We start from the raw sequence: 25,562 nt of genomic DNA, 5'->3' as shown, positions 1-25,562 counted from the left end.
TAAAGCAGAAATAGATGTTTTTCTGGAACTCTCTTGCTTTTTCAGTGATCCAGCAGATGTTGGCATTTTGATCTCTGGTTCCTCTGCCTTTTCTAAAACCAGCTTGAACATCTGGAAGTTCACAATTCACGTACTGTTAAAGCCTGGTTCGGAAAATTTTGAGCATTACTTTACTAGCGTGTGAGATGAGAACAGTTGTGCGATAGTTTGAGCATTCTTTGACATTGCCTCTCTTAGGGATTGGAAAGAAAACTTAGCTTTTCCAGTCTTGTGGCCACTACTGAGTTTTCCAAATTTGCTGGCATATTGAGTGCAGCACTTTCACAGCACCATCTTTTAGGATTTGAAATAGCTCAACTGGAATTCCATCACCTCCACTAGCTTTGTAGTGATGCTTCCTAAGGCCCACTTGACTTCACATTCCAGGATGTCTGGCTCTAAAAGGATGTAGATAAGAGTTTTCCCCTCATTTTCATTCTTCCTTCAGAGTTTCTGAGCAACGTGAGGATCCTTCATTCAATAAATATTTACCGAGTAATGCAGTGGCATGCATGAGCCTGAGAGCGTTCATGTACATCTCACTGCCTTCTCACAGCAACCTTTCAGAGCAGGCACTGTTAGAAACACCGTCACACAGGTGATCAGTTGTAAGGGACTCTTCCAGGATATTGCAGCTTGTCACAGTGGCAGAACTTGGGTTCAGGCAGTCTGGATCCAGAGCCCACTCTTTTAACCACTACAATGCCTCCAACCCAGGTTGCTTGCTCAGATGAGAAAAGGTATTGCCACAAATGTTAATACCATTTTAAGTAAAATACACCTGGAGCCCAGATGCACATTATATGGTACATCCACCTGCTGGCAGGAGTGTTAGTCACCCAGTCGTTTCCCATGTTTGTGACCCCATGGACTGTAGCCCGTCAGGCCCCTCTGTCCATGGGATTTCCCAGGCAAGAATAATGGAGTGGGTTCCCATTTCCTTCTCCAGGGGACCTCCTTGACCCATGAATTGAACCCAGGTCTCCTGCATTGCAGGCAGAGTCTTTATCAGGGAAGACCCCTATTGGTTTCTAAACACCATTCTCTGATCAAGGGAACCAAGACCTTTTGGAGAAATGGCTGATTCCAGGGCTGAAGCACCAGAATATGAGATGATTCTAGACTATCTTGTGCTCTGTGTTCTGTGTTCTTTTTCTAATGATGAGCCAGGTGTGGCCACAAGAGGAGGCACAAGAGAAGCTCGGGAAAACTAAATCTATCATACTCACAGTCCTAGAAACAGGATGTCATACAGTGCCACGTGGAAGAGACACCAGGCTGGTCGGGAGCCAAAAAAGGCAGGAGTGAGGGGAGGGGCGTAGGCCACCACTGGTGGAAATCCAAGGGCAGCGCAAGGCAGGCAGGGTAAGCAAGCTCGGATTGGCTAGCTTGAATAATATCAGCAGGCTCTAAGCTATAGGGTATTTCCTAGTTGCCTGGCACCTGGCCCTGGGATGATGAAGACGGAGGAATAATGCCTCCTGGGCCCTCCAGGGCCAGATAAGGGACATCTGGCCTTGGATTGATTAGTTTGCACATCAAAGGCATGCTGGACCTTTGCTATCTCTAACAGCTGACTGGCCCCAGGAGGACTAGTATCTCCCCAGCCAGAAAGGTTATTAAGATACTGAAGCTTCATAATATACACTCGTGTATATATAGAAAATAAAAAATACAAGCCATACAGCCAGAAAGTAAGGGATTACTTATGGGATGATGGATACCTGTCAAAGGGACAAAGGGCCCAGTTTTGCTTTCTTTTTTATTTTATTTATTAATTGAATAAAAGTGAAAGTGATGGTGTCAGTCGCTCAGTCATGTCTGACTTTGAGACTCTACGGACTGTAACCCGCCAGACTCCTCTGTCTGTGGAATTCTCCAGGCAAGAATACTGGAGTAGGTTGCCATTCCCTTCTGCAGGGGATCTTCCTGACCCAGGGATTGAAATCCAGGTCTCCTGCATTGCAGGCAGATTCTTTATTGTCTGAGCCATCAGAGAAGCCCTTCGTTTTTCAGTTATACATTAACTATTAACTTTATTTCTTTATTCGTATTTCTGGCTGTCCTGGGTCTTCGTGGCTGCTCGGGCTTTCTCCAGCTGCGGAGCACAGGCTTCTCACTGCAGAGGCTTCTCTTGCTGTGGAGCGTCGGCTCTGGGACACGTGGGCTTCAGTAGTTGCCACTCCCGGGCTCTAGAGCGCAGGTTCCCTAGCTGTGGCACATGGGCCTAGTTGCTCTGTGACACGTGGGATCTCCACAGATCAGGGAGGGAACCCGTGTCCCCTACATTGGTAGACAGATTCTTAGCCACTGGCCCATGAGGGAAGTTCCATGGGCTAGTTTTAAAGGGTTTTTCCAGGCCAATTCTGGAACAGTTTGAACATTAGTAATGAATTATGAGTCAATGAACAAAATAGGAATTCACAAGTTTATGGAGATATTAGTTCATTAAAAGTTTGATGAAAATGTAATATTGACATTGTATTAAAGTATCTCTGTACAAAATGCTTACTCTTCACAAAGGGGAAAAGAGTAACTGGATAAGCCTAGTGGACACAAACTTAATGAAGTGATCCAAATTAACATCACCAGTAGTGAGACTAACGGGTACCATGAGTCACTGGGTGGGATGCAAGGAGGACACAGCATCCCTGTGGTGGACTTGAACATGGCCCCCATAATCCCACCTCCTTGTATTCATGCCCTTGTAGAACCTCCTCATCATGAGTGTAAGTGGGACTGTGACTTCCTTCTAATAAGGAGGCTATGACAAAGGGGCTGGGGTGTCATCCTGCAGTTGTCTTACATCATGTAAACCTCTGTGTTACCAGCAGAACCATTCTAGAGTCCTGCTGACTTTGAAGAGGCATAAGCTCTACAACCAAAATGAAGTAAATCCTGCCGGCAACCTGGGTGAGTTTGGAAGCAGGTCCTTCCCCAGGAAAACCAGAAGATGACAACCCAGCCCTCGACTGCACTTTGAAACAGCCTCACAGAGTACTCAGCTACATTGAGCCCAAAGTCTTGGCCCACAGACACTGTGAGATAATAAATGTGTGCTGTTTTCATCTGCTCAGTTTACGGTAATTTATTGTGCCGGATAGAAAGTGAGTACAGTCACTTCTACAATATTCCTGCCAAAGATGCCTGCAATATTAAAATGCGTCAAGGTAATGGAAGTAAGGACAGAATGATGAAAGAAGCTGGATTAAAGGAAACTAGGGCACACAGCAACTAAACACAAAGGACAATCTTGGATTGGGACCTGGGGGGAAACTCTTGTTATTGAGAACATTATTGGGAAATTTGAATATGGACTGTGGATTAGATAATAACATCTTACGAATATTGAATTTCCTGATTTTAAGCTTTGTGTGGCAGTTATATAAGAAAATAGTAAAGGAAGATAGCAAAATGTTAACTACTGGTGAGTCTAGATAAAGCCTACACATGAGTATTTGGCATTATCCTTGCAACTTTTCAGTAAACCTGAAATTATTTCAAAATAAAAAGAATTTAAAAAATTTTTAATGTGAGATTTCATTTCAAAATGGTACTGGAAATAATTCCAGCTCTACTGCCACTTTGGGAAATTCAGGGGACTTAGGGACTAAGTCATAGAAGATACTCACTACCGAGTTACATAGATATGGAGAATGTGAATAATACAGAACCTTTGATCACCTTGTATGGGTTTGGTGCCTGTTATCAGAAATTTGACGTAGAGACTTGCCCTTTGGGACTAAGCCTCACATATTATTCACTTAGGAGCAACGGTCCTGGGGTTGGTGCGCAGGAGAGTTAGGGTGGTGACATGTAATGGACTCATAGGGGCATCGCCCAGATTCTCTTTGGGCCTGAGACCCTGGTTCCCTGTCTGCTGAGAGTGCGCTGGGCGTGACAGCCAGCCCCAGCTGAGGATGTCTGTGGGCCTTGCTCCCAGCCTAAGGAAGCTGCCTCAGCTGAGGAAAGGCCCTGCCAGAGGGCAACCCATTTCTGATGACTGAGGAGGAGGGATAGACCCTTGCTTCCATGAAGACAACTTGGAAGGGCCATTCTGCTCCGAGGGCTCCCGGTGGGGTTACTGAAGCTCCGCAGCAGCAGCAGCATAGCTCAGTTTCCCCTGTTCCCCAGTCCTGTCTCCTCCACGAACCTCACAAGCGATGATCCCAGCGTACTCAGTCACTCAGTTGGGTTTGACTGTTTGCGATGTATGGACTGTAGCCCGCTGGGCTCCTCTGTCCCTGGGATTCTTCAGGCAAGAACACTGGAGTGGGTTGCTACTTCCCTAAAGCCCTCCCTAAGAAACCTTCTCCAAGGCCATCTCCACCCCAAGTCTGTTTTCCAGGTAAGCTGATCTTCAGCAGGTGCTTCTTCAAGCCCACAGAGCTGCCTCCTGATCACATGGCTAGGCTGCCTGGCTACATAGCTGCTCTCTCCTATGGACTGCTGATAGGAATGTTTCTGATCCATAACAAATGTGAATTTTAAAATTCAGGTTCTGCTCTTTAAGCAACGTGGCAACAGAGCCTAACGGAAGTGAGCTATTTTTCAGTCTTTCATCACGATGTGGTCATTCAGGAAAAAGTGATCTCTAATCATTTTGTTTACTTTAAACATAACAAAATTAGACAGAATAGTATAAAATAAGGCCCCTGCAGATTCCTTCAGCCAGCTTCAGCAGTTAGCCGTGGCATGGACATCCCAGCTGGCGCAGTGGTAAAGATACTCCTGCCCGTGCAGGAGACAGAGGAGACACGAGTTTGATCCCTGAGTCAGGAAGATCCCCCGGAGGGGAAAACGGCAACCCACTCCAGTATTCCTGCCTGGAAAATTCCATGGACAGAGGAGCCTGGCGGGCTACAGTCCATGGGGTCGCAAAGAGTTACACGACTGAGCACGCACTACATTTCCTACAAATTGGTAGTTGGACCTGGAGGCTTCATCAGATGCAAGATCTTTTTTTTTTCCCTTTTTTGACAAGACAACTTTTTAGGTGGGATTGTATTCTTTCATTAGGAGCCACCCATGTGATGATGCTCACCACTGTGAATGATCAACGTCCAGATTCATTAGAAGTTACAAAATGCTGTGTATTGTTGTTGCATTTTCACTTCTTAGCTGGCCTACTTTTATTTTATTTTTAAAACGTATTTATTTATTTGGCTGTGCTAGGTCTTAGTTGCAGCGCATGGGATCGTCCATCTTCATTGCAGCATACGGGATCTTTAGCTGCAACATGCAGACGCTTAGTTGCAGCATGTGGGATCTAGTTCCCTGACCAGGGATCAAACCTGAGCCCCCTACATTGGGAGTGCAGGGTCTTAGCCACTGGATATCACTGAACACCAGGGAAGCTCCAGCTGGCCTACTTTTTTTAAAAAGAACCTTTCCCTTGTCCATTATTTGGTGACTCAATGATACAGTTTGGACAAGAAAGAGTAAATTCTAGATTCCGTCCTGATTTACAAGCTTGCAAAATAGCAAGTGGGCTCCCCATCATCCTCACGGAATGATCAATTAATTTGTATTTTCTTTAATACCATGATGAACTCCTGGAGTTCATGATGTACTTCAGGACATTGTGTTATTTTCTTTACTGATAATCAGCTTGCTCTCTCTCTGGTCACTGGCAGCTTCTTCTACTTGAATCCTGGGTCCTTTTCCATGGCCCTAGTCATCTTTGATAACTTCCTTGCTATCTGATATAACAAGATGTACCAGGCTCATCTTGTACATTTCCTGCCCCAGACATGCAATCAGTTATTTCCCCAATAAGCTTTGGTTCCATGTAGTGGAAAAGATATTTCAAAACCACAATATGGGCTCAAGAAACCAATCACAGATTTTTTTTTTTTTTTTTAATTCTTAGGTTGGGAAGAAGTTGGATAAAGGGATTCTTTTATACTCTTCTGTATTATTTGAATTTTCATCATGTGTATTCATTCTTTTCATTTATTTATGCCATATGATAATGCATAATACATTTTTTAGAAAAAGTAAAAAAAAAAATCTTTCTCACACTTCTGGTACCGCTTCCCTGCTAGAGATAACTTCAGTCATCAATTTGTCGTGAATTCTTCCAGATTTTGTCTCAGCAGCATTGTTACCTAAATAAGGCTCCTGACTTAAGGATTCCAGATTCTATTTTACTCCATTCAGATGATGCAAAGAAAGTTATCTGAGGTAAAATTTCAAAGGATAGCAATTAAACTGTTTTATTGTTGTTGTTTAGTCACTAAGTAACGTCCAACTCTTGGCGACCCCGTGGACTGTAGCCTGCCAGGCTCCTCTGTTCTTGGGATTTCCCAGGTAAAAATACTGAACTGGGATACCATTTCCTCCTCCAGGGGATCCTCTCAACCTAGGGATGGAAACTGTGTCTCCTGAGTCTCCTGCATTGGCAGGCAGATTCTTTACCACTGAGCCACCAGGAATCAATAACTAGGCCTCCTGTGTTGCTAACTCCAGGGGGTGCTGTTTACAACACAGACTCGGTGATTGATTTCTTCTGGAATTGCAGCACACGACAAGCCTGCTGACAAACCAATAGGGAGAAAAGCGAAGGACAGAACGTGGAGAAAACGGTTCTTGAATGTACGAAAAGATGCCCAGACTGGCTTCTAAGAAGGCAAATCCAAAATAAATCTACGCCAAGCTACCATTTCTCACCTCTCGGCTTGGCAAAGATTAAAATGCTTACTAGCACATCCTCATTCAATGCTTTAGGAACGGCTGTTTGACAGTCATGTTTGACAATATGCATTCATTTAAAATTTATTAGCAGTTGCTAATTGAAAGTACTTCTGGGTATTTACAAATATATACAAGCTTGCTTGACTGTTTAGAAAACAATGTGTGTGCAAGGCAGAACTTCTTAACAAGGACTCCACAGAAAAATTCAGAGAATTTATCAACTTGAATGGAAAAAATAATTTTTGCGTTTTGGGTTTCATTAAACTCTAACTGAAATTTATCATTTCCTTTAATTATGAAAGTAGGCAGGAAGCCACAATGTATCAGTCTGTGCCTTTGTTACCAATAGAAGTCAGATATTTTATGTCATATTACAGTTCCTGCTGATATTTTGAAGTATCATTTATGTTAATCCATAGCCTGAAATTAGAGTAGTTAGACCCAGTACTAGATCTTATTATTTAATTCATCAATTAATAAACACATATTTCTAAATAAAAAAGTTTTTTATAATTATTCCCAGGTGGCCTTAGTGGTAAAGAACCCACCTGCAAATGCAGGAGACTTAAGAGACATGGGTTCAATCCCTGGGTCAAGAAGATCCCCTAGAGGAGGGCATGGCAACCCATTCCAGTATTCTTGACTGGAGAATCCCGTGTATAGAGGAGCTTGGCAGGCTACAGTCCATGGGGTCACAAAGAGTCAAATATAACGGAAGCGACTTAGCATGCATATGATTAGTTTAATTTTGATCTTAAGGATTTTATTTTATATTCTTGAAAATATCATGGTGAGAAAATATTTTCAACAGACTTCAAAGTCTGGCTTCACCAGACTGTCAAAGGGGTGCGTGGGCACAAACTAAGTTAAGAACAAGGAGAGTGAAAAAGTTGGCTTAAAGCTCAGCATTCAGAAAACTAAGATCATGGCATCCAGTCCCATCACTTCATGGCAAACCACTTCATGGGGAGACAGTGGAAACAGTGACAGACTTTATTTTTCTGGGCTCCAAAATCACTGCAGATGGTGATTGCAGCCATGAAATTAAAAAACACTTGCTCCTTGGAAGGAAAGTTATGACCAACCTAGACAGCATATTGAAAAGTAGAGACGTTACTTTGCCAACAAAGGTCTGTCTAGTCAAGGCTGTGGTTTTTCCAGTGGTCATGTATGGATGTGAGAGTTAGACTGTAAAGAAAGCTGAGTGTCAAAGAATCGATGCTTTTGAACTGTGGTGTTGGAGAAGACTCTTGAGAATCCCTTGGACTGCAAGGAGATCCAACCAGTCCATCCTAAAGGAGATCAGTCCTGAGTGTTCGTTGGAAGGACTGATGCTGAAGCTGAAACTCCAATACTTTGGCCACCTCATGCGAAGAGTTGACTCATTCGAAAAGACCCTGATGCTGGGAGGGATTGAGGTCAGGAGGAGAAGGGGACGACAGAGGATGAGATGGCTGGATGGCATCACCGACACAATGAATGTGGGTTTGAGTAAACTCCGGGAATTGGTGATGGACAGGGAGGCCTGGCATGCTGCGATTCATGGGGTCGCAAAGAGTCAGACACAACTGAGCGACTGAACTGAACTGAATTCATAACATCATGTATATAATGGTAATTGATTGGAGGTAACCTCAAAAGTAGACTGGGTTAAAAGTATTTGTATGTTTCTACAATGGAACACTCTGCAGCTGCCAAAAAAAAAAAAGAGAGAGAGAGAGAGGAAGAGAAATCTCTATCTAAATAATGTCTTTACAAGATATTGTAAAGGCAATAAAACTGCAGAACACTTTGTGTAATATGCTACTACTTATATAAAAGTGAGGTGGGAAAGGACATATAATACAAATGTCTACCTGCTTGGACGTGCATGAAATGTCTCTGGAAGAGAGACAAACTGGTAATACCGGTGGCCCCCAAGGGTGAGAACTGAGTGCCTGGGGCCTAGAGTATTAGGGAGACTTCTTCCTGATTAGCATCGTAGTACATAGTACATTAAAAAATTCAAACCTGTGAGTGTACAATCTATTTAAAAAATTAAATAAATAAAATCTAACATTTGAAAACTCCTTAGTAGAGTCTGTCAAGGGGAGTGATATACAGTACTTGGCAGCACATCTTAAATTCCAGTTCCCACCTTGTCTTTGGAACCTTAGCCTGTCCTGCAATAAGCCCAGAAAGTTATGTCATTTCAACTCCCTATCCAGTCCAAACTCCCAAGAAATGTATTCTAAGACTTACTTGGTTTTTGCCTTTCCTTCCACCTTTAGCCTATGGTCTTCCAGAAGTAACATTTAGCCTGGTGGTGGTTGTTTGGTTGGAAAGTCCGAATCTTTTGCAACTGTAGCCCGCCAGGCTCCCTGCCCATGGGACAAGAATACTGGAGTGGGTAGCCATTCCCTTCTCCAGGGGATCTTCCCGACCCAGAGATCAAACCCATGTCTCCTGCATTGCAGCCAGATTCTTTACCAACTGAGCCACCAGGGAAGCCCAAAACTTAGCCTATTCCAAAACAAACACACACGTTCCCATCTTGTCTCTGATTCTGTGTTGTATCAGAAATGCTCACAAACCTCGTTGGCACTGGTGGAATTACTCTTAATGGACAGTGAAAGGAAGAATATGAACATTCATATTCATATTCACAAGTTAATCATTTTTGTCTCCTATTATTTGTCCATCTTTTGATTATATGTTTAAAGTGAAGTCTTACTCATAGATTGGGGCAGATTTTTAGCTGTGTTACTTATAAATGGGGTCTAGTTGCTAGTGTTTGTATGAGAACATAAATATTATGGGGTTAGAGAACTAAAATATTTCTTCTTTCCAAAACCCCTCTCATAAATTTCCTACTGTTTCCAAAAGAAGAAGGCAAGTGTAAGCATAATCTACCAAAGACCGCACTTGTCCAATAGGTCTTTGGCAATATAGAGTATCTCTATACTACCAAAGTAAAATATTGTGAAGAAAACATTAATGCTGGGTTTTGAGTAGCAATGCTAACATGAGTAATAATTGCCAAGATTATTCAAGTGGCAAAAGAATATTGTTTATAAATATTTGTTTGGCACTTTGTAACAAACACTTATTCTTACTGAGATTTAGGTCAGCAGAGGGAAGTCTGTTTTATTTTTTAGAAAATATTTTGTTTAGAAGTGAACCTGAGATTCTTTGTAGGATAAACAAAACTATAGCAGGGTTTTGCCACAAAAACTTGAACAAGTCATTTTAAATTAAAACATAACATTATTGTTTTTATGGTGGACTCTGGGAAAATATTTGAGGTCTCAACAGAAACCTCCAGCTTGTTTTTGAGTCAGAAATTGTGTTTTCTTTGGAGTCATGAACAGGATGTAGAAAACTGGGATAACCGCCAAGACCCTGTGCTTTGAGCTCTCCCAGGCTGCAAAGTGAAATAGTGGTTGCAACGGTGGGGACACTCAGGGTGGGGACACTCAGGGTGGGGACACTCAGGGCTGGCCGTGTGGGGACAGTCAGGGCTGGCAGCGTGGGGACACTCAAGGCTGGCAGCGTGGGGACACTCAAGGCTGGCAGCGTGGGGACACTCAGGGCTGGTCGCGTGGGGACACTCAGGGCTGGCCGCGTGGGGACACTCAGGGCTGGCCGCGTGGGGACACTCAGGGCTGGCAGCGTGGGGACATTCAGGGCTGGCCGTGTGGGGACAGTCAGGGCTGGCCGCGTGGGGACACTCAAGGTGGGGACACTCAGGGCTGGCAGGGTGGGGACACCCAGGGCTGGCAGCGTGGGGACACTCACGGCTGGCAGCATGGGGACACTCAGGGCTGGCCGTGTGGGGACACTCAAGGCTGGCCGCGTAGGGACACTCAGGGCTGGCCATGTGGGGACAGTCAGGGTGGGGACAGTCAGGGCTGGCAGCGTGGGGACAGTTAGGGCTGGCCGCGTAGGGACACTCAGGGCTGGCAGCGTGGGGACACTCAAGGCTGGCAGCATGGGGACACTCAGGGCTGGCCGCGTAGGGACACTCAGGGCTGGCCATGTGGGGACAGTCAGGGTGGGGACACTCAGGGCTGGCAGCGTGGGGACACTCAAGGCTGGCAGCGTGGGGACACTCAGGGCTGGCCGCGTAGGGACACTCAGGGCTGGCCATGTGGGGACAGTCAGGGTGGGGACACTCAGGGCTGGCAGCGTGGGGACAGTCAGGGCTGGCAGCGTGGGGACAGTTAGGGCTGGCCGCGTAGGGACACTCAGGGCTGGCAGCGTGGGGACACTCAAGGCTGGCAGCATGGGGACACTCAGGGATGGCCGCGGTAGGGACACTCAGGCTGGCTGTGGGGAAGTCAGGGTGGGGACACTCCAGGGCTGGCAGCGTGGGACACTCAGGGCTGGCACGTGGGGACACTCAAGGCTGGCCGCGTGGGGACACTCAAGGCTGGCAGCGTGGGGACACTCAGGGCTGGCCGCGTAGGGACACTCAGGGCTGGCCATGTGGGGACAGTCAGGGTGGGGACACTCAGGGCTGGCAGCGTGGGGACAGTCAGGGCTGGCAGCGTGGGGACACTCAGGGCTGGCAGCGTGGGGACACTCAGGGCTGGCTGCGTAGGGACACTCAGGGCTGGCCGCGTGGGGACACTCAAGGCTGGCAGCATGGGGACACTCAGGGCTGGCCGCGTAGGGACACTCAGGGCTGGCCATGTGGGGACAGTCAGGGTGGGGACACTCAGGGCTGGCAGCGTGGGGACACTCGGGGCTGGCCGCGTGGGGACAGTCAGGGTGGGGACACTCAGGGCTGGCAGCGTGGGGACACTCAGGGCTGACCGCGTAGGGACACTCAGGGCTGGCCGTGTGGGGACAGTCAGGGCTGGCAGCATGGGGACGGTCAGGGCTGGCAGCGTGGGGACACTCAGGGCTGGCAGGGTGGGGACAGTCAGCGTGGGGACAGTCAGGGCTGGCAGCGTGGGGACACTCAGGGCTGGCAGTGTGGGGACAGTCAGGGTGGGGACAGTCAGGGTGGGGACAGGCCATGGGAGGAGGGAGGTAAAGCCTCTGTTGCTTCTGAAGGCCAGTGTAGCAAGGTGAGTTACGGAAGACATAGCCAGTATTTTCAGTTCCTTTTCCTCCCCATGACACACCATCCAGCAATTCCCCTGGATGTATTCCCCAGAGGAGCACGTGGAAGTTGGCGCTTTGCAGTAAAAGCCACAGAAACTGCCTAATCGAGGTGGAATGTTAGGCTTCCCTCAGGCTGGGAGGGGACATGTGCCTAGGAAGTAAGCAGGTTTTTGGAAGGACCTGGGACTTGGGGTCCCTTGCATGTAAGTGCCTATCACAAATCATTTCAGGATGTCCCTCGGAGGCTCAACACTTATCTCCAAGCTCAGAGGAGACCCTGTGGGCCTGTGTGTGGGAGAGGAGTAGACCACCCTGAGGGGCATCTCTGGTGTGCCTGGAGCATACTGCCTGACCAGTGCTTTGGAAAAGTGGTGAGCCACAGCTGATAAGGACTCTACAGGCTATGGCATCCTAGATACCAGGAAATTCTTGAATGAACCCCCAGAGGATAAGAGAGAATCCCCCAAGAATGATTGAGACTGAATTTTCTGCTAGTCATGTAGGTGAAAGTATAGAAACAATTTTTCTGATTTTGAGAAATGTAGCATTTACACACTAGAAAGTGACAGAGTCACTTTCATACTTACTACAAAAGAAGGAAAATGCCAACGGGCATTGTTCAAACTTGCCTACAATTGTGCCCATTTCACATGCTTGCAAGGTTATGCTCAAAATCCTTCACGTTAGACTTCAGCAGTATGTGAACTAAGAATTTCCAGATGTACAAGCTGGGTTTAGAAAAGGCAGAGGAACCAGAGATCAAATTGCCAACTTTCGTTGGATCATAGAGAAAGCAAGGGAATTCCAGAAAAACATCTACTTCTGCTTCATTGACTACACTAAAGCCTTTGTGTGGATCACAACAAACTGTGGAAAATTATTAAAGAGATGGGAATACCAGATCACCTTACCTGTCTCCTGAGAAATCTGTATGCAGGTCAAGAAAAAACAGTTAGAACCAGACACGGAACAACTGACTGGTTCAAAATTGGGAAAGGAGTATGTCAAGGCTGTATATTGTCACCCTGCTTATTTAACTTCTATGTAGAGTACATCATGTGAAATACCACTGGAGGAATCACAAGCTGGAATCAAGATTGCCGGGAGAAATATCAACAGCCTCAAATATGCAGATGTTACCACTCTAATGGCAGAAAGGGAAGAGGAACTAAAGAGCCTCTTGATGAAGGTGAAAGAGGAGACTGAAAAAGTTGGCTTAAAACTCAACATTCAAAAAACGAAGATCATGGCATCTGGTCCCATCACTTCCTGGCAAATAGAAGGGGAAAAAGTGGAAGCAGTGACAGATTTTATTTTATTGGGCTCCAAATTCACTGTGGATGGTGATTGCAGCCATGAATTAAAAGACGCTCGCTCATTGGAAGGAAAGCTATGACGAACCTAGACTGTGTATTAAGAAGCTGAGACATCACTTTGCCAGCAATGGTCCATGTAGTCAAAGCCATGGTTTTTTCAGTAGTCATGTGCAGAAATGAGAGTTGGACCATAAAGAAGGCTGAGAGCCAAATAAGTGATTCTTTTGAATTGTGGTGTTAGAGAAGACTCTTGAGAGTCCTGTGGACAGCAAGGAGATCAAACCAGGCAATCCTAAAGGAAATCAGTTCTGAATATTCACTGGAAGGACTGATGTTGAAGCTGAAGCTCCAATACTTTGGCCACCTGATGCGAAGAGCTAACTCATTGAAAAAGATCCTGATGCTGGGAAAGACTGAGGGCAAAAGGAGAAGGGGACAGCAGAGGATGAGATGATTGGATGAGATCACCCACTCAAGGGACATGAGTTTGAGCAAGCTCTGTGACATATTGATGGATACAGGAGCCTGACGTGCTGCAGTCGATTGGGTCACAGAGTCAAACAAGACTTAGCAACTAAACAGCAACAACACGTTGATACACGGTCAGGTATAATTTCACCTCCCTGTTCTACTCCTCCTCCCATGCAAACACACACACACATTTCCAAAAACTTCTTGGGACTGAGACTGCTTTGGATCAACTTGCCTCCCCTGTCTTCCATACACATCCTTCAGTCTTCACATTGCTTGTTACATTAGTCCTTTTATTTGTTGGCTTCATTCACTTATTTAATTCTACAGAAAATCTTGAGGGCCTGATGCCTGTAACTCAAAGGCATAGTTCTAGTCTTGAGATGGTCACAGCCTAGAGCATGATACTAAGTAGAGAGGAGGAGGATTGGTGGGGGGCGGGGGGAGGGTGGACATCAAGACCAGTTCACAACCCTAGAAGGAGGGAAGGAAGACTTCAGCAGTTCAGAGGGGCAATTAATCCCATCTGGAATAAGAGGAAGGGTCAGGCTAAGTTTTGCAAGAAAATGAAGCCCTAGCAGATCTTGAGGTTGTAGAGAGTAAACGGGAACAGGAAGAATATTGCAGGAAGAAGGACCAGCCGGGGCACACGCATGGGGACATGAGGAGTATCATCGGCTCAATAAAACACAGAATTTGACACTGTGAAGACACAAGTTCTAAGAGGAACAGCCATGCATTCTTTCTGGCTATTGCTGTTTCTAAACATTATGCTCTATGTATTTCCCTCGACAGTCACCTAACTAAGTTCTCAGAGATTTTGCCTAGTGTGGATACATGTAAGAAGAAATAGCAAACGAAGCAAAAGGATTTCTAGCCACAAAGTAGAAGGCTGAACTATGAGGGGTTTTTTCAGACAATCATATGGAAGTTCTGAATTCTTCTGGATATATATGGATAATTAAAATATATCAGTCAAGAAACTTCCCTCGTGGTCCAGTGGTTGAGAATCCACTTTCCAAAGCTGGGACTTAGGTTCAATCCCTGGTCAGGGAACAAAGATCCCACATGTCTTGGCAACTAAGCCTGTGCGCCACAATGAAAGATTCAACATGCCATAATTAAGACCCGATGCAGCCAGAAATAACTAACTAAATAAATATGAAAGAAGGTATACATTAGCCAAATGCTCAGGCCCTTTCATTTCTGTACATAAATTTAAAATTTGCAATATAATGGTTTTCTGAGAAGAACACGTATTAGCAAATGTTATTGTGCAACAAATATCTTCCCTTAGGCAAACAAATTTAGCATATAATTTACTGCTTGTCAACCGAAAATAAAATTATTAAATTATTTCCTGCATAATTTGATTACCTGTGGTCGAGAGGACACAGAAGATTTAGTAAAGGGCATGGTTTTCCACATAAAGACAAATGCTGTTTTCAGATTTAACTCAGAATGTCCTTTTAAAGGTCAGGTCTTGTCCTTGGCTAATTTCTCCACCCAGATATTCCTTTCCTTTCCACTTTCTCCAGCTTAAGCCACCTCTCCTTTTGGGAAGTGTCCCATGAACCAAATTTGGTCTGTTTTTAGCAGGTTGGTCATTTTCCCAAGGAGAAAAAGGAGCATCATTCTCAATGAAAGTTTATTGCAATTGTGCTGTTTAGTGGTTCAATGGACCAAGTAGAGAGATGGAAGAGACGATGAAATCAGGGAATTATTTCCTCAACCTAGTTTCTTCGTTAAACAAAAAAAAGGTTTTGAAAATGTGATCGCTTAAGAATAATTTAAGATTTTCAGTGAATGTTCCTTTAAAGCAAGTTTCTAAAACTTTTATTTGTACCACAGACCCCATGACAGCATCCTGGTACTTATGCTTCTTCTAGGAGTAATGTTTTTAAGTGCATAAAATAAAATACATATTATTACAATTAAATAGGTAATTAAATAAATACAATGATCAAGATGGCTTTTAAACTTCATAATAACATAATACACGTGTCTTTATTAGCACAGTAGCAATAAAATCCAGTTCCAAATCTAGAAACAACATTTTGAGATAGTGATGAGCATAAAGGATAGCTTCAAGATATTTACAACAATCGTAAAGTGAGAGGAATCATTTACTTTGGTGACAGACTCACAGAAACAGTTAATAATTGCTGTGGTTTGGAATCCATATTCATATTTGAAGGAAGTGTTAAAGGTTCAGGAAAAATTTTTTTCTTCATCCAAACCCACGGACTACTGAATTCTGTTCCTGCACCCAGACAAAAGACCTTTGTTTTTACAGGGACCCAGGATCAATACGCTGACTCCATTTCTCCTATTAATGTGGAGATCACTTTAATGACACCCATCCCTCCATGAGAAGGCAAGAGGCGTCTTTGCTCCCAGTCAGGAGGTGGGAGAAGGAAGAGGAAGCTCTACCACTCTTTAAAGCCTGTATGCCTAAACTCTGTATTTAAGCTCTTAAACACTGTAAACTCATTCCATACTCCTTTCCTAATCCTTCACAACTTTAAACATTTATTAAAAAAGAAACAAACAAATGAGCACAGAAAAATTGAACACACACGAGCCTGCCAGAGAACCCTTGTGCCCCAGCTTCATCTCCTCCATGACCTTGCTAAGTCCCTCGACTTTGGTCTTTGGCTCAATCACCATAAATCAGGCAAAATAATGGCCACCTGGCAGGGTTACAGTGAAATTTAAAGGTGGCAATATCTATGAAATCTCTAAGTTCTGAAGAGCTGAGCAAACATGCAGAAGTCCACTATCTATTTACGTAGGGCCGGGTCTCCTTTATATGTCTTTTCTTACTGTGTGTACAGACCATGGGCCCAGACCAGAGAAAGAAAGAGCCGGTGACAGCACGTGAAGGAAGAAGTCCTCCTGACTCGAGACTGGCACAGAGTGTGAGAAAAGCAGAGTTTCCTCTGCATACGGGACGTCTCAGTGCTTCTTTCCTGCTGCTCTGTGACTGGATAAAACCATCCTGCTCCACCAACCCCCCACAAGAACACATGAAGCTCCCCAGGTTTTCTTGAACCTCCAAAGTATTCCTCCATCCACCCACAACTAGTTATAAAAGGTATTAGAAATGCCTTTGCAGGTGCCAACCAACTGGAATTATAGAGCCACCAGGAAATACAATGGCTCTTCTGTTTTGAAATAAATATTTAAACCTGCAAATATTTGCAGGCATTTCATTAAGTCCCCATGCTTACCCTTCAGCCTGTATTCTACCAAACTCCACCAATACAGAAACCATATTCCATTTACGTGAGTGGTTATTCTCTTAAGATTTACATGCTTTTTAGAGAAACACATTGAAGCATTTTTGAATGAAATGAAGTATAGATAAAATGAGATTGACCACATGTTTATATTTGTTGAAGTTGCTTGATGGGTATATGTGGATTTATTACTCTGTTTTTTCTACCATTGTGTATGTTTCAGTTTTTTCATTATGAAGATATTTAGAAGCTTCACCCATACAAAAGGAAAAAACAAAAAGGTATTCCACTTTCATGTTAAATTTGTGGAAATAAATGAAAGTGAATTAGTGAATATTTAGACTCAGATTCATCTGGAGAGATGGTTGCTATGTACTCTAGCTTGCCCTAAAATTTATTTTACTAATATTGATGTTCTTATATTATAGATAAAGTAATAAACATTAAATTAGGCAGGAAAACACATGGGGTTTTTGTTGTTGTTGTTCTGCCTGCACCTTTTCAGCTAGCTTGATCTGACTGCCAATGAGGATATTCTCCAGTTGTATCTGCTCAAAAGTATTTGCTGTTTTTTTAATAGCAAAAACTAGAATATCTGTCTTTTCTGAAAACACATATGAGTGATTAACAAGATGATTGATTCAAGAGTCTTGTGTCCAAAATGTATAGTATATATTTAAAGTAGAATTAAAATTCACAATGGCGACGCTGTTATTTACTGAGTGTTTTAGGAAATCATCATATCTTGAAACACATATGGCAGACTCAGTACTATAAAGATATCCTTCAACAGAAAGTCACAAATGAATCACAATTAGAGATAATATATCTATACGTAAATAATTCACCACTTTATCTTATAGTCAAGTCATAGATCCATTATTAAAAGGATTATCTCATAAGAACATGAAACTTGTGATTACAGTTTATTAAGGAAGCACTGTAAAATGACAATAACCCATTTACAGATGAGCCTAAAGATGAAATATGAAGTTTCAAGAATGCTTTTCTGGAGGTTGTTTCATCTCTGTTTTGCTCAGTAACATTGCATTTTTATATTAGGACAAATATACCACATTTAGGAGTGATTGTTAAAATCCAAATGAAGCGTATTAGTTTCTGCATGCTATTTAAGTTATAAAAAAGGAATATTTATCCCTTCTGTCAATTTTATGAACGTCTCTATCAGCACATATTTATGAATTTTAGTCCATATTTCCCTGAAAACTAGTCTTAGTGTTATATAGTTACACCATCCAGTGAAAACTGCAATATGAATGTTAATTCCTTTCTCCCACTCCATGTGAAAACATACAATTTTTTATTATAGCAATAGTGACTTGGTACCACAAAGACCCTGTGTAATCAGTTCCTCTTCTCTATGAATCAGAAAACATCTTCCTACACCACCCAGGAAGCTGATTCATGGCAGAAATCAACAAGCTATTAGAGAGCATTCTTTATCCTGTTCAGGGTCTTACTGGGGCAAATTGAGTCCAGGTTAATTGATTAACTCCTTTAAGAACATCTAATGAGTCAGAAAGAAATCATCACTTCTGTATCTTTATCAAATGCTGATTTGATTGTTTGATTCTATTTTAGTTTTGATTGCTTTGATCCAGATTATCACATAAAAAGTGCCACACAAAAAAAAGTGCCTGAAAAAGCAAGTCGGTTTTGCCAGGATCTAAATATTTCAATCATGTGTACGTGGTATTCCCAACTGTATTTGTTTCCTTAGAGTGATATTTTTTTTGTTCAGTGCAAAAAAAGTGAAGCAAAAACGCAAAAGGAATATGGTGGATAAACTCCATACTAATAAAACCTCCATTTGTGTAAGCCTGTCTAAAGGTCTTCTGTGCTTAGTTCAGCTCTTTGTTACCACATGGACTATAGCCCGCCAGACACCTCTGTCTATGGAAATCTCCAGGCAAGAATACTGGAGTGGGTTGCCATTTCCTTCCCCATGGGATCTTCCCAAACCAGGGATCAAAGCCAGGTCTCCCACATTGCAGGCAGATTCTTTACTGACTAAGCCACCAGGGTCTTCAAAGCCTTTCTAACATTATAACCGAAATCTTGAGAAAAGGGTGATACGATTGCTACATTTATTTACCAGACTTGCCATGAAATTAAAAGACGCTTACTCCTCGGAAGAAAAGTTATGACCAGCATATTAAAAAGGAGAGACATTACTTTGCCAACAAAGGTCCGTCTAGTCAAAGTTTTCCAGTGGTCATGTATGGATGTGAGAGTTGGACTGTAGAGAAAGTTGAGCACTGAAGGATTGATGCTTTTGATCTGTGGTGTTGGAGAAGACTCTTGAGAGTCGCTTGGACTGCAAGGAGATCCAACCAGTCCATCCTAAAGGAAATCATTCCTGAATATTCAAGGGAAGGACTGATGCTGAAGCTGAAACTCTAATACTTTTGCCACCTGATGTGAAGAACTGACTCATTTCAAAAGACCCTGATGCTGGGAAAGATTGAAGGTGAGAGGAGAAGGGGACGACAGAGGATGAGATGGCTGGATGGCATCCCCAACTCAATGGACATGAGTTTGAGCAAACTCCGGGAGTTGGTGATGGACAGGGAGGCCTGGCGTGCTGCAGTCCATCGGGTGGCAAAGAGTCAGATACAACTGAGCAACTGAAGTGAACTGAACTGAGCTACTTTATTTTTAAAATAATTGAATTTATTTATTTTTGGTCATGCTGGCTCTTTGTTGCTGTGTGGCCTTTCTTCTGTTGCAGCAATCAGGGGCTCCCTCTAGTTGCAGTGCACGGGCTCTTCACTGCAGTTCTTCTCTCGTGGCGGCTCCGGGCTCCAGAGCACAGACCCGGTAGCTGCGGCCCACCAGCTTAGCTGCTCTGCAGCATGTGGACTCTTTCCCGGACCAGGGCTGGAACCCATGTCTCTTCCACTGGCAGGCGGATGCTTCACCACTGAACCACCAGTTAGGCCTGAGCGCTTTCATTTGATGCATGAAGCAGTATTATGTATATGCAGAGCAGGTATCGTTACCATTTGACAACTGGGAAAACTAAGACCCAGAGAGCTCAAACGACTTGCCCCGGAGCACAGAAAATGTGGCAAATCTAGGAGAAAATCTACGTCCCCTGGGTCCCAGTCCTTTCTCCCTCCTGACATGCCGGACAGTTTCTAAGATAGTTAGGAGTGATGATTGACCTTAAATTACTTGTCTCTTTGGGAAGCATTTTTTTTTACTGCCTGGCACCAGCTCTCTCTTCAGACTCCTGGAGTCATGATTCACCGGGGCGGGTGGCGGAGGTGGGGGGAGCGGGTGGCAGCTTGGCCATCTGCCCCACAGAGAGACTAGGTCACGTCCCTTTGGAAAAGAGCTTGTAGGCCCGGGTTTGTCAGGTGTTCTAAAATGGAGCAGATGGAAAAATAAACATCTAAGTTAGCATTCTGTGTCCCAAGTGAAAGCATTGTTTTTAAGATAAAATAATTGTTTCTAGAAAGAGAATAGAATTTCAGCTCCGTGTACCAACCCTGGGGCCTTGTCCATTAGGGTCACTGATGCAGAAGCAAGACTATCGAAGGTCTGGAGTTCCTATATGACTAGGTAATGCTAAAATAAACACACGGTTCCCATCGTACAACTCAATGTTTAGCCAAGTCCAAACACACTGCTGCCAACATTTTAAAGTCAACACTGATATCTAAAATAAACATAGGCTGACTAACACACACTGGTACTTTGATGAAAATATATTGTGAAATAGCTCCTTGCAAAGAGACGTTCTTGGGCTCTTTCTCTGGATAACTGTTCATTATTCAGAAGAATGATAAGACCCCCTAAATATTTTTTTTAATTCATTCATTCAACAGATTTTTTTTTTTTTTTTTTTGAGCACTAACTCTCAGGAACTGTGAAGGGCAGGAGATTTTATCTTACTTTTGAGTTAACGAGTTAGCTTGCCAGTTTCATAGATGCTGGCACAAGTGGTGATATTCCTGGGTCAGAGACAGAAGACTTTATTACCTAGAGCTGCAGCTGTAGCTAGCGTCAGCATTTGAGAGAACTCTGAGCTTCAGGAACCAGGCCTTTTATACTGAACAGCAAGCATGGTGGCTTTTTGCGGTTGAAGGAGATACTTCCTCCCTCTAAGGTAGTTTGCTTTATCAACATCCCTGAAAAAATACTCCCAAACAAAGGCAGTCAATGCCTCTACATGGAAGGTGTTTAGAAATGTGAGAAATCTAAGGACCATTACCTCCTGACACTTCTCCGTCAGACACTAGATAAATGCTAACGATATGAAGATTGAAAGGAAGAACAGGCTATCTTGTTCCTAATATATCTAATAGTGCATGACTCTGAATTCTTAAATTCTGTCCACAGAAAATGTGGGGAGTACAGTTTGTTTAGTATCTCCCCCGACTTGATTTTTACAATGAAGAACATTGGGGTGATCCATAAGGCAGAAATTCCATCCTTTGTTTCTCAACTTGTTTATTAGTCAAGTGTTTTAGTGGTAAGTGCCAGCAAAATGAAACACATTGCAATTGCATAAAAGTGCAGTGTTTCAGCATTTCCAAAGCATCCAATCTGTGGAATAATGATCCAGATGACATAAAGGTAAAGGTCATTGGCAGGGGAAGTAGATAACAATGTTTAAAGAAAGAAGTGGAAATTGATAGAAAAATATTATGAAGTAAATGATAAAGAAGAAAAATATTATGAGGGAAACCTCTCTCAATTGTACTGATAGGTGGTGGTTTAGTTGCTAAGTTGTGTCCGACTCTCGAGAACTCATGGACTGTAGCCCACCAGGCTCCTCTGTCCATGGGATTTTCCAGGCAAGAATACTGGAGTGGGTTGCCATTTCCTTCTCCAGGGGACCTTCCTGACCCAGAGACCGAAAGCAGATCTCCTGCATTGCAGGTGGATTCTTTACTGACTGAGCTAAGAAAGAAGCTCTGACTCGTCTGCTAGCGCCAACTATTTTGGCTTGAATTTTGGTGTGGGCTGAATCTAATTTCTTTTATAGCAAAGTCTTATCAGGGCTTCCCTCTTCACTCGGTTGGTAAAGAATACGCCTGCAATGCAGGAGACTGGGATTCAATTCCTGGGTCCAGAGGAAATGGCAACACACTTCAGTATTCTTGAAAGAACAGTATCTTGAAAGATACTGGAAAATCCCATGGACAGAGGAGCCTGGCAGGCTACAGTCCAAGGGGCTCCAAGAGTCAGACATGACTTAGCCTCTAAACCACCACTAGCAAATGAACCAGTGACAAATGATCTTTAGCACATAATTTAGAGGTGAATTTTTCTGTGGGGACTTGAGCGTTATCAGCAGAATGTATTAAAAAGAGAATTTTTTAAATTCCATTGAGAATATACAGTCTGAGCCTCTGAAAAAAAAAATATATATACATTTTCTCCAAATCATTTCCACTTCAGTTGATTCTTTATAATGATACTTTTCATTAAGATGATCTAGTCTCTTTTATTCTGAATTTGTTTCTACCAAGTGTCTTAAAACAGTAACTCAAATTCCCGGCACTTTTGCACAAGTGAGAGAAAACCTTGACCCGAGAACATAAATATTCTAGACCCCTTACTAGGTCTATTTTTTTTTTCACTTCAAATTACTTAATCAGCAACCTGGTCATTAATCAGGCTCTTATAAATTTGGTTAGTACAAGCCAGTTCCATCAGACTCTGATTTCCCCTAACATGAAACTAACTGAGTTTTTGAAAATTCTAACACATCATCAAGAAATACTTAAGTTCATCAATGAGCTCATCCTGGGGCCCCACAGATGAATATGCATGCTCTGGAAGACTCTTAATGTTATTCATCTGGTTTTCCTCCCCTGACATCGTCTCAATGTACTAATGATTTTATTTGTCCTTTTCCTTTGGCTTATTCAGAAAAGTTAAAATTTAAGAACTTATTGAAGATCTGTCTTTAGTCTTCAGTACACAACACCATTTCCTACACTTGAGAATTAGGATTGGGGGCAGGAGGAGAAGGGGACAACAGAGGATGAGATGGCTGGATGGCATCACCAACTCGATGGGCATGAGTTTGAGTGAACTCCGGGAGTCGGTGATGGACAGGGAGGCCTGGCGTGCTGCGATTCATGGGATCACAAAGAGTTGGACACGACTGAGCAACTGAACTGACTGACTGACAAGCTAATATTATTTTGTTGGACTGCCTACAATAATGACAACCTCCAAATCATTTTATATTGTCATGTCTGTAATTCTTTGATCTCAGAAGTATTTCCTCTAAGATTATATGTGTATATATATATATTTATATATGTAAACTTATTATGTATATATATAATTTTATATATTAATATGTAGACATATATATAATATGTGTTTTAATATATCTGTGTCTTTGTATATTTATAGTATTTTTGAGATGTAGAATAATCTTAGATAACAAAGGCCTAAATGAATGGAAACCTAACGTAAGTTCAGATTATTTAAATTCATTTAATTATGATGGTAGGATTATCCTCAAATTAGTCTATCATTCCAAAGTATTTGAATCAGTTTGTTTTTTAAAACTTTTTATTTTATATTGGAGTATAGTTGATTAACAATGTGTGTTAGTTTTAGGAGAGTCACTTAACACTTAAGAAATTACAGAAAATTGTTCAATTTCCCAGGGTCTCTCTCAGGCATTTTTTTAAAGTGAGCATTCCATTCAATGTACTTTAACTGTGGGGTAAGGGCCTCAAGGGAGTCTTAGTATCTCCAAATTTCAGTTCAGTTCAGTCCTGTTGCTCAGTCATGTCCGACTCTTTGTGACCCCATGAACTGCAGCATGCCAGGCCTCCCTGTCCATCATCAACTCCTGGAGTTTACCCAAACTCATGTCCATTGAGTCAGTGATGCCATCCAATCATCTCATCCTCTGTCATCCCCTTCTTCTCCTGCCTTCAATCTGTCCCAGCATCAGGGTCTTTTCCAATGAGTCAGTTCTTCGCATCAGGTGCCCAAAGTATTGGAGTTTCAGCTTCAACATCAGTCCTTCCAATGAACACTCAGGACTTGATCTCCTTTAATATAGACTGGTTGGATCTCCTTTCAGTCCAAGGGACTCTCAAGAGTCTTCCACACCACAGCTCAAAAGCATCAATTCTTCTGCGCTCAGCTTTCTTTATAGTCCAACACTCACATCCATACATGACTACTGGAAAAACCACAGCCTTGACGAGATGGACCTTTGTTGGCAAAGTAACGTCTCTACTTTTCAATATGCTGTCTAGGTTGGTCATTACTTTCCCTCCAAGGAGTAAGCGTCTTTTAATTTCATGGCTGCAATCACCATCTGCAGTGATTTTGGAGCCCCAAAAAAATAAAATCTCCATATTTAGATACATTCAAACTCATGTCCATTGAGCCGGTGATGCCATCCAATCATCTCATCCTCTGTCACCCCCTTCTCCTCCTGCCTTCACTCTTTCCCAGCATCAGGGTCTTTTTCAGTGAATTGGCTCTTCACATCAGGTAGCCAAAGTATTGGAGCTTCAGCTTTAGGATCAGTCTTTCCAATGAATATTCAGGACTGATTTCCTTAGGATTCCCTGGTTTGATCTCCCTGCAGTCCAAGGCACTCTCAACAGTCTTCTCCAACACAACAGTTCAAAAGCATCAGTTCTTCAGCACTCAGTCTTTATGGTCTAACTCTCACATCTGACACGGCTACTGGAAAAACCATAGCTTTGACTAGACAAACATTTGTTGACAATGTAATGTCTCTGCTTTTGAATACGCTGTCTAGGTTTGTTGTAGCTTTTCTTCCAGTGAGCAAGCGTCTTTTATTTTCATGACTGCTGCCATCATCTGCAGTGATTTTGGAGCCCACGAAAATAAAGTCTGTCACTGTTTCCGCTGTTTCTGCATCTATTTGCCATGATTGATGGGACCGGATGCCATGATCTTTATATTTTTTGAATGTTGAGTTTTAAGCCAGCTTTTTTACTGTCCTCTTTCATCTTCATCAAGAGGCTCTTTAGTTCCTCTTCCACTTCTGCTATAAAGGTGGTGTCATCTTCATATCTGAGGTTATTGATATTTCTCCTGGCAATCTTGATTCCAGCTTGTACTTCATCCAGCCTGGCATTTTGCATGATGTACTCTGCATATAAGTTAAATAAGCAGGGTGACAATATACAGCCTTGATGTACTCCTTTCCCAATTTGGAACCAGTCTGTTGTTCATGTCCAGTTCTAACTGTTGCTTCTTGACCCCCATACAGGTTTTTCAGGAGGCAGATAAGGTGGTCTGGTATTCCCATCTCTTTAAGAATTTTCCACAGTTTGTTGTGACCCACACAGTCACAGGCTTTAGCATAGCCAATGAAGCAGAAATGAATGGTTTTCTGGAATTCTCTTGCTTTTTCTATGATCCAATGGATGTTGGCAATTTGATCTCTGGTTCCTCTGCCTTTTTGAAATCCAGCTTGAACATCTGGAAGTTCTTAGTTCATGAACTGTTGAAGCCTAGCTACGAAAATTTTGAGCATTAATTTGCTAGCATGTGAAATGAGTGCAATTGTGTAGTAGTTTGAACATTCTTTGGTACTGCCTTTCTTTGTGATTAGAATGAAAACTGACCTTTTCCAGTCCTGGGGCCACTGCTGAGTTTTCCAAATTTGCTGGCATATTGAGTGCGGCACTTTCACAGCATCATCTTCTAGAATTTGAAA

General features: G+C 43.0%; 1 protein-coding gene across 1 annotated transcript; it reads right to left on the bottom strand.

The window, feature by feature from the left end:
- Positions 1-11,093: 11,093 nt before the first annotated feature.
- Positions 11,094-11,807, bottom strand: LOC122444783 (uncharacterized protein KIAA0754-like). Its single transcript, XM_043473402.1, has one exon. The coding sequence runs from the start codon at positions 11,805-11,807 to the stop codon at positions 11,094-11,096; it is 714 nt and encodes a 237-aa protein (XP_043329337.1).
- Positions 11,808-25,562: the final 13,755 nt, after the last annotated feature.

This window comes from Cervus canadensis, chromosome 7, assembly GCF_019320065.1.
Source record: "Cervus canadensis isolate Bull #8, Minnesota chromosome 7, ASM1932006v1, whole genome shotgun sequence".
Lineage (NCBI taxonomy): Eukaryota > Metazoa > Chordata > Mammalia > Artiodactyla > Cervidae > Cervus > Cervus canadensis.
Note: the sequence above shows the minus strand (reverse complement) of the source record. Positions and strands in the feature narration are given on the sequence as shown.

Excerpts from the sequence above, each read along its gene's own strand:
- LOC122444783 (XM_043473402.1), bottom strand. The coding sequence starts at position 11,807 with ATGTCTTCCGTAACTCACCTTGCTACACTGGCCTTCAGAAGCAACAGA.